General features: G+C 47.6%; 1 protein-coding gene across 1 annotated transcript; it reads left to right on the top strand.

Moving 5' to 3' along the window:
- Window positions 1–3,240: 3,240 nt before the first annotated feature.
- Window positions 3,241–4,588, top strand: LOC123430132 (peroxidase 1-like). Its single transcript, XM_045114035.1, has 2 exons — window positions 3,241–3,716; window positions 3,811–4,588. Exons 1-2 carry the CDS (start codon window positions 3,318–3,320, stop codon window positions 4,381–4,383), a joined length of 972 nt encoding a protein of 323 aa, XP_044969970.1. The 5' UTR covers window positions 3,241–3,317; the 3' UTR covers window positions 4,384–4,588.
- Window positions 4,589–10,412: the final 5,824 nt, after the last annotated feature.

Below are 10,412 nucleotides of genomic sequence, written 5' to 3' on the forward strand. Positions count from 1 at the left end.
GAGTGACGAATGGGTTCCGGAGTTCTACCGGCAGGGGTCACCCACCCGGGAGAGAACCAAAGAGGCCCAAGGGTGGCACACCAGCCCTTAGTGTGCTGTTGGCCAGACCAAAGAGGCTATTTCGGCCAAGGGAGAAAAGGAAACGAGGAAGGGCTATTACGGCCGATGAATTGGGAAGGAGGACTCCTTCCAAGTTGTATTGGAGGAGGAATCCTCCTCCTCCTCTTGGTTCGACCGATCCCTAGGGCCTTGCCCTAGGGCGCTACCCCTCCCCTCCCTATTATGTATAGTGGAGGTGAGAGAGGCTTTTGGCACCTCAAGCCAAGGCGCAATCCTCTCTCCCTCCACCACTTCGTGACACCCCGTAGCTAGTTCGGTACGGTACGATGAAGCCCTGTCATAGTACCTCCACCACCATCGCCCCACGCCATCATGCTACCGGAGAATTCAGCTACCTCTTCGTCTCTCTTGCTGGATCAAGAAGGCGGAGATCGTCATCGAGATGTACGTGTGCTGAACACGGAGGTGCCGTCCGTTCGACACTAGATCGGGATAGATCGTGATGGGATCCCGGGACGGTTCGTGATGAGATCGCGGGACGGACTGTGATTTGGATCGCGAAGATGTTCGACTACATCAACCACGTTATATACGCTTCCGCTCAGCGATCTAGAAGGGCATGTAGATGCACTCTCCCCTCTCATCGATGATCATCACCATGGATAGGTCTTGTGTGTGCGTAGGAATTTTTTTGTTTCCCATGCTGTGTTCCCCAACACTCATGTCTATGTCCAGGAAACCTTGACCGTCTTTGATTAACGAGCTAGTCCATCAAAGGCTCACTAGGGATAGAGTGTTGTCTATGCATCCGCAGATGTATTTGAGTTTCTAATTAATACAACTCTAGCATGGATAATAAACGATTATCATGAACAAGGAAATATAATAATAACTAATTTGTTATTTCCTGTAGGGCATATTTCCAACACCTCGTCCATGCCCTCGAGCTCCCCGAAGCCGTAGTCTAACGCGTCGGTTAAATCTTCGACGGTTGCTACTAAGTGGATGGTGGGTGGGCCCTAAAAGTCCCCATATTTCGAGTCATTCTGAGAGAGGTTCGGTTTGTTTGAGATGCGCAACGATTGGGTCAAGCCGAGCATCTCACTTAACGCCGAGGACCCGTCCTAATGCACCATCGGATGTTTTTCACAGTTAACCTTCGTGGACACTGTGAGAGGGGCATGTTCGGTCAAAACCTTTTGCAGCGATCCGGTCGTCAGGGTTAGGTCCGATCTAAGGGCCGACTCTTTGAAAGAGAGGGATCTGAGAACTTGGTCGGACGCGGGGCCCGGAGTTAAAGCTTCGGGGCTTCGGATATCCCCGGTCGAGGTCGGGATCCTAGTGGGGACCAGATTGGTCTATGGATGGGTCGGGGGTTTGAAACTCCCTAACCTCGCTCCCTGACCGGGGACAAAAATTCTGATCTGGGAAAGACAGTCGGTTGAATCTGCGTGCAACGTTATGCTGCCGAACGAGAGGACTTGTCCGTAGACAAAGATGCCCCCGTTGTTGATTCTGTCGCTGACGATTAAACGAGCCACTGAAAATTCGGCGATCCTACAGTGGAACTCTCAATGAAAGCACCAATGTCGGTGTCAAAATCGAAAGATATCAGGTAGGGGGTCCCGAACTGTGGACCTTGAATCGATGGGTTGCGGGGAGAGAGGGGAGACAATAGTTTACCCAGGTTCGGGCCCTCCTATGGAGGTAATACCCTACGTCTTGCTTGATTGTATTGATGAAGATGGTTACAAAGTTGATCTACCTCGAGATCGTACATTATAAACCCTAGATGATTCAGCCTCCTCTATACGGATAGGGGTCCCTCGTTTATATAGACACTAGGGTCCCTAGGGTTTACAAGATACCGACTATAATCGGGAACACATGAGCCGATCTAGTCCTCCTAAGTTTGGGGTACACGTCAATCATCGGGATATTCCTTCCAAAGTAGAGGTCGTCATCAAGCCCAGTCTTCTCCAGCACGGCCCAACGGGCTCAACAAATATCGGTTAACCGACCACCCGAGGACCCCAGAATCCCGGACGTCCTCAGACGCGTCGGCCCTTGCCGAGGAAGCGGCGAAGAAAAAGAGCAAAAAAACAACTTCGACCCTTCGTTCATGTTCAGCGCCTCGTGCAGCATCTCCGACCACCCCTACGGTAAGTGCTCTGGCGCATCCGCCCGAGAAGGGCTCGATGAAATGCCTACAAGGGCCTATGTATTGTGCGGTGATTGCTAGCGTCTAATGGATGATGGAGTTTGTTATTGTTGTTGTCATAGTGTGAAGATGAACATGGCCGAATTCTTTTGGGTGTTGTGAAGATTTTGGATCAAACTTGACCGATGATATGTTAACTTTAGAATGAACTATGCATGTTTTAATTTAAATATCTTGATCTGTGAAACTATATACTACTTACTTGTTAATAGTTTTTATGTTATGCATGTTTATTTTCAAATATTTGAATGATTGATGATAGATTGCTCAATTGTTTGAAGTTCATGCGGCCAAGCTAAAATATTTAAGGAAAAAAAACTACTTCACTAAATTTAAGGGATCAACTAGGCTAAACGAACTTTGGAGAAGTAAGGCCATGTTTGTTTACACGAACTAGACTAAAAAAAGTTTCTTTTAGTCTCTATGTAACCAAACAGAAATGACTTTTCTTCAAGAGATTAGAAAAAGACTCTACTGTACGGATTTTTTTAATCCCTGAAAATAAAAAAAGTCAAGTCCCTCAGAAAACAAACACCCCCTAAATACTTACTCTCTGCTCTCTAAGTTTACTCCGACGAGATGCCCTTGTTGTTGTTGGTTAAAGATTCAGGCGTTGGATCTTGAGATCGGGGTATCGTAACCTTTTTTAGTAGCATCTAATGTTGTCCGTCATTTCATTTCTTCTAAATCTGCGTTCAAACCAAAGATTCGGGCTAGGGTGACGCTGTAGGCTTGCCGCGTGCATGGTCACAGCTGCAACACCGGTGTACAACTAGTTAAAACAGTGGACGGCGCCGCACGCAACGGAGACGCAACGAATCTGCTGCATATGCATTTCGTAATGGCAAAGTCAACTCACTCATTGCAAGAATCGAAGCTCTTCATTTAGTATAGTCAAATCGAAGCCCTTTGGTGGGAATGAAACGATGCAGATGCAGAGCCGATCAGTCATAAATACCAAATGCTGTAGCCACACAGGCAGAGAGCCAGTGTCCAGTTTCACTGTAGCATACCAGCAGTGCTAGAGACCGGAGAGATGGCCGCACTGGTGACGAGGCTGTCACTTGCTCTAGCTGCGCTCTTGTCTGTATGCGCAGCGCAGCCGGGCATCAGGTTCGGGTACTACGACAAGACGTGCCCGGGAGCGGAAGGGATCGTGTTCAGGGAGACGACGAGGATCGTCAGGGCGTCGCCGGACCTGGCCGCGTCCCTGCTCCGGTTGCACTACCACGACTGCTTCGTGCAGGGCTGCGATGCGTCGGTGCTGCTCGACTCCACGGACGGCAGCCCGGCGGAGAAGGATGCCATGCCCAACCAGAGCCTCCGCGGCATGGACGCTGTCGCACGGGTCAAAGACAAGCTCGAGAAAGCGTGTCCGGCCACTGTCTCCTGCGCCGATCTTCTCGCGCTCATGGCACGAGACGCCGTCGTTCTGGTACTACGTACATCACAATTACTTTGCTTCTTGTTTTATCACGTAGTACCAACTTGTCTTTCGGTATCTGAAACTCTGAATCCGTCGACCCCAGAGCAAAGGCCCGTCCTGGCCAGTGGCGCTCGGCCGGAGGGACGGCCGGACGTCCAGCGCAGAAAACTGCGGCGAGCTGCCGCCGCTCTACGGAAACATCACGGTCATGATCGAGGTGTTCGCGGCCAAGGGCCTCGATGTGAAGGACCTCGTAGTGCTCTCGGCCGCGCACACGCTTGGGAAGGCGCACTGCTCGTCCTTCGCCGACCGCCTCTACAATGGCAGCATCCGCAGCACCGACCCGACCCTGGACGGAAGGTACGCCGACAGGCTGAGAATGCGCTGCCGCGGCCCCGGCGACAGCAGCGCGGCAGCGGAGATGGACGCCGGTAGCTGCGAGACGTTCGACACGAGCTACTATCGGCAGGTGGCCAGGAGGCGCGGGCTGCTCAGGTCGGACGCCGGGCTCATGGAGCATCCCTTCACCGCTGCCTACGTCCGCCGCGCCGCCACTGGCAGGTACAACGGGCAATTCTTCCGGGACTTCCGCGTCTCCATGGCCAAGATGGGCGCCATCGGCGTGCTCACCGGCAACCAAGGGAAGATCAGGACCAAGTGCAACCTTGTCAAATGAATGTACTCTAGGCTCAGCATTAATCCGGCATTCCTCGCGCATCATTGCATTGTCACGAACTAGGATGTGCCACAATTTATTTAACCCTTCTATTTTAGAGTATTATTTATTACTACGAGCTCGCTATAGATATTCATGTTAATTTGCTTCGTCGGTTTGTTATGTAGTAAACTGATTGATTCTCAATTTGATTTTATTTTTCCTACAAACGTAATATTCCCTTCATAAAAATATAAAAACGTTTAGATAACTAAAGTAGTGATCTAAACACTTTTATATTTGTTTATGGAAGGAATACTATATAATTATAGAAACAAAAAGGGACTCGTAGGCACCCGTCGCCGAGCTGCACCGCGCACCTACGATTAGGTTCATTATGGCCACACTATATATTTCTTTTCCCAAAGTGCTTCGCTAAGAGGAATTCCAACGCGATCGCGTATGTCTGTTTGAGTCATGGCGGACAGAAAAGTCGGTCCAACGCGCCGACACAAACATACGCGTGTTCGTTCTTCGTTTGTCCGCGATCCATTTTGGGCACAAATTTGGGCGTAATTTGCGTCGCCACTAACACGGAGCGGACATGCGCCTTGCCCCCGTGCTCTTTTTTCTAGCCCGCTAGTCGGCGTCACACTCTTTCTTTCTTATCCAATTCCCCCACCCGCCGCCCGCATGCACACATACCCTAGGCCGGCGACCCCATTTTTCCTCGATCACCCTAGCTCTCCAATAGCAAATCCACCGACGGGGTGCCTTCTTCGTCCCGGTGCGGGAGGCCTATTGGTGGATCTGTGGCGACAGTGGGATTTGGTAAAATTTTGCGCATCCTACTGGCGGGATTTGGCGAATCCGGTCGCCAATGGACAACACTTGCCATGGACTTGCAGTGTGCTGGTCCACCTCGTCCGGGAAATCCCTCGGTGCTACATGCAGGCGCTCAATCTGCCTCTATCCGCTAGGGCCTGACCCGTCGCAGGTTCGCCGGCAAGACCACGGCTGGCCGCCGCCCTGGCTCGGTGTTGGCCCAAAAGGTTGCTAGCTCACCTTTGTCGTTCATAAAGTGCGACGAGTACTCGCTGGAGGTCGTCCGATGCGTTTCTTGGACCTCGTAACATCCCGGTTGGGCATTCGTGAAGTGCAAAAATGATGTGGTACGATTTTCATTCCACCTTTTGCGCTTGGATGATTCGATGCAATTCTGGAAGCTTATTATTTGCTAAATATTGTGTGTAGGATGGATATAATTTTTGGTATTGGGAGGAAGAATACATCGATCTATTGATCTCACGAAATTTTCTAGACGTTCGTGCACTTTTATCTAGAATTGAAGGTATAGATGAGGCTAAAGAAGAGACCAAAGGGGAAGCAACCTCTAATTCTTCATAATCAAAGAAGAAAGACGTTGTGCTCAAGAATCCACAGATCATAGAGAAGATCCTAGTCCAACTAGTAGGAGCAGTTAAGCAAGTTGGACATCTTTTAAAATGTTTAATTGTGATTCTTGTTTTCTTTGGTCTTATATTCTTAGCGAAGAATAGTTAAAAATGTATGTATTAAAATGCATTTGATGAAATAAAAATAACGTTCAAATCTGAAGCAAAATGGATGCTAGCCGATCGCGCGGACGAAAAATGGTCGGCGCGTTGGGCGCACGACCGACCCATTTGCAAAAGAGGGCGGACATGCCGACCCACACGGACAAAAGGCGGACAAAGAGCGCGTCCGTTTGGGTCGCGCAGTTGGAGTTGCTCTAAAAGAAGGCAGGGCGGCTTGTCCATCCTGAGCAGCCCCGTGATCGTCCCAACACTATCCAGTATGTCCATCCTCGTCCCCGCCTGTCGTCACTCTAGTCGTCGATGATAAAGGCACAATTTCTTCCCATATTGTTTTGGTAATGAATAAGAACATATATTTCATTGAACTAATGATTCTACCGATTTAGGCAATAATGTTGTAAAAGTTGGATTTTTGGAGATGCCTATATATACCCATCCACCTTCCTCTCGTTCATAGAGAGAACACTAAGAACAAGCCACCACTTGCCAAATCTATTTTCCAAGAGAGAACCACCTACTCATGTGTTGAGATCAAATATTCCACTCCAACCATATGAATCTTGATTTCCAGCCTCTCCAAGTTGCTTTCTACCCAAATCAATCTCTTCTACCAAAGCCAAATCTGTGAGAGAGTGATTGTGTATTGAGAACACTATCTTTTGAAGCACAAGAGCAAGGAGTTCATCATCCATACCACATCTATTACCTTTTGAAGAGTGGTGTCTCCTATATTGGTAAGGTGTCGCTTGGGAGCCTATGACTTCGTGTGGAGTTGAACCAAGAAGTTTTTAAGGGCAAGGAGATCGCCTACTTTGTGAAGATCTAACCTGAGTGAGGCTAGTCCTTCATGGACGTAAGCCATGATGGAATAGACAAGGTTGCTTCTTCATGGACCCTTCATGGGTGGACCCCTCCGTAGACTCTCGTGGCCATTATCCTCCATGGGTTGAAGTCTCCATAAACATGAACGTAAGTTAGCACCACCCATCGAGACCACGCCATGAATATTCGTGTCATCTTTGTGGTTAGTCTTCCTATCCCTACCCTTTACTTATATGTGCATGTATTTACTTTCCGCCGCTATAATGTTAGATTTGCATGTGTAGGGTGTGCTTGACTTGGTATAATTGCTAAAACTTGCCAACTATTAAAATTAGGAAAAGGCTAATGTAACGCCCAAGATGCGATCATATCCTTATTTTGGCACGAGGGCCTTGACAAGGATAGAAGCACATCTCGTCGTTTCGCAAGAATGGATATCGTTACAATTACATGTAAAGAAGAGATGAGTACATGGAATTGGCTTACACTCGCCACAAGCTAATCATGAACACCTCAATACAAACATACATTCGATCACCATTCAACAGAGCTGTCGGGACCCCGATCCTGAGTCATAAGAACCTAGCCTGTAACACATCACATCACTTTGCGGCCTCACGCACGGTAAACTCCACGGCTGCCACCTTACCTTGGCCGGGACCGTTTGCGTCTTTTGGCTCACGTATATGAATATGTTGCTAGCGTTCATACGACAAAGAACCCGGGTCGACATGACTAGTTATAAACCCCAGCGGTACAACCGTACAGGGACAGGCATACATAACCCAACTAAGCAGGTGTCGGTCATCAGCGTATGTAGACGAGTCGTAGCAAGCTACAAGGACTCCATTACATCGTGTGACATTTCCCCGAGGGGACAGACACAGCAGCAAAGAAGGATACATGCCGGTCAATCAATGTGTTCCGAGCAGTAGCAAGCTACCAAGGCTCGATGGAATCACAAAGAGGCATTTCCCTGTAAAGAGTACTACTAAAGGCAAACAACTAGGTGTCGAATCCCACACATATAATGCATTTCAAACATACACACATTATGCACGATATGTGTAGATACAACATGGCATCACAACATAACTCCATGACTCAAGCATTTATTAAAGACTCATAAGAGTCAACATAGTATGATATTACAAACAGGGGTCTCGTGACCCGACACTCAAGTCATACAAACAACAAGCGGAAGCAAATCATGTCTGGGTACAGACATCTACTAAAAGTGGTTGGAAGAGCCTGAAGAGCTACTACGACCCTACCAAAGGAGCCAGACCTCTGTCTGGGATTCCCAAGCTATTCCGGTCAACATCGAACACATCGCGTAGAACCTTTTAATGAGTCTAAGACTTCTCTACAAAAACATAAATAAAGCAACCGTGAGTACAAAGGTACTCAGCAAGTCTTACATCAGAACTATCTACATATGCATCATGTTTCAATGAAAGGATTGTGGGCTTTGATTGCAGCAAGCCAGCTTTGACTCTTGGCTAACCTGTACTACGACTACAAGTTCTTTCTTTGAGGTGGGATAGCGCACACGAGTCCACATATTCACCAATTCAATACACCACTATGGATACACTCTCGTCTCCCTACGAGAAGGCCTTCCATAGCACTCACACTTATCTTGCATGTTTTAGAGTATCATTTAAATTGTCTATGTACCACGTAATGTTTCCAAGTAGTCCATAACCGAGGACGCGGCTATTCGAACAGATTGAATCACCCTGCAGGGGTATACTTCTTCACACATGCTCCCACCACTTAGCACCATATGCACGTCATGCATCTCGGCAACCTTCAAGCGGAAGCACTGGCGTGGGTGTCGGCCACGACCGTTAACCACACAAGACCCTAGTCCAGGTTTATCGCCTATTTGAGACTGAAACCGCAAGGAAGTCCGGCCGAGGTTTCCTCTACGGCCCCAAACGATGCGCGCAGGGTTCCCAAGCCCACCATTCGGGTGCCACTTGGTACACCGTGCCACTGTGTATCTACCGTAGTGAAGCCTACCCCGTCGGGCAGAGCTAAACACGGCCGCCAACACTTTTCCTACAAACACCAGAAACTAATTGCAACTCCTGGACAGAGATCTAGGCGATTAATAAGACGAGAGGGTCAATTAAGTATCCCAATGTGTGGTAGTATCTTGTCTTGGATAACACACACAGAACTCAGTTCTTAAGGACGGTCCCAATGAGACAACCCACCATGTACTCCTACATGGCCTCTCATCGCTACCTTTACCAAATCAGATTCACACCTTTACTCTCACACTGTAGGACAAGAACACAACCATTCCGATTCATCATTCAGACGGATCAGACACGACACGACTCTAAGCATAGCAGGCATTGTAAACAAGCATGGATGAGTAAGCACATCAAGGCACAAGCAGTTGCTACTCATGCTAAGTGGTTTCAACTATTTACTGTGACAAAATCAGGTCATGCGGAGGAATGGGTTCAACTACCGATAACATGTACAGTTGAATCGTGTTTGTCCTAATGCAGTAAAAGAGAGCAGGAGCGAGAGAGTGGGTTTATTTCAATATGCTCAAGGGGGGGTTTGCTTGCCTGACACGTCTGAAGATAGCAATGAGTCTTCATCAATGTCAACGATCACATCGTCGGAAACATCGTTTACCGAGAGGGAACAACACCGGTAAACAAGAAAGAACAACAATTACTTCACGGAAATGCAACACTATGATGCATGCTCAAGACATGAAATGAAAGGTGGCAGGGCTAATGTGACTATCATTTCTTAAGTTGAAGTTGGTTTGAATTAGGATTCAAACATCACTTCAACCCGGTTATTGTTCCGGGTACCCTTTTAATTGATTCGACCTGAAGCTCATAACAATTATTCCAACATGTATGGAGTTAGTATTTTGAGGTACTGATTTGCATTGACCAATGTTTGGTCATAACAATTGAAGTGGAAATCAAATAAGTATCAATTTCCAACTCCGAACTATTTATTATATTTATCCTATTCACCATTTTGCCTATTTGGTGATGTTAACTTTTTCAAACTTGCATGAAAGTGCCATAATCAGATTCCTTGGATTTTTATGATACTTTTTCATATATAAATTATTTTCATTGGACTTACAGATTATTTTATATGATTTTTAGAAGTTTTCAGCATTTTCTGGAATTATTTTATAAACAGAAAATACTATTAGTGCATCACCACTAACGTCAGCAGGTCAACTAGCCGGCCAGGTCAAACCTGACAGCCAGGGCCCACTAGTCAGTGACACAAGTGTTAAAAAGAGTTTAATTTTAATCTTTTATTCCTAATTAGGGTCTGGGCCCACTAGTCAGTGAGTCTTTAGGTTTAATTAATCTGATTAGTTATTTTTTTCATGGACTTAATTTAAACAGGGTTAGGCCCCACCTGTCTGTGACTCACGGGAGTCAAACCCCTGGTCGACAGGGTCAGACCCACCGGCGGCTCGACGCCGGCGAGGTCCGAGGCGGTGGAGGCACGCCGGAGTTGCTTAGATGGCACTACAGGGGCCGGAATCAAGTGCTGAGAGCACTGGGGCCTAGCCCAGGCTCGACCACATCGACCAGGGGGGGTCGATGTTGGGGAACGTCGCATGGGAAACAAAAATTTTCCTACGCG

This window comes from Hordeum vulgare, chromosome 2H, assembly GCF_904849725.1.
Source record: "Hordeum vulgare subsp. vulgare chromosome 2H, MorexV3_pseudomolecules_assembly, whole genome shotgun sequence".
Classification (NCBI taxonomy): Eukaryota; Viridiplantae; Streptophyta; class Magnoliopsida; order Poales; family Poaceae; genus Hordeum; species Hordeum vulgare.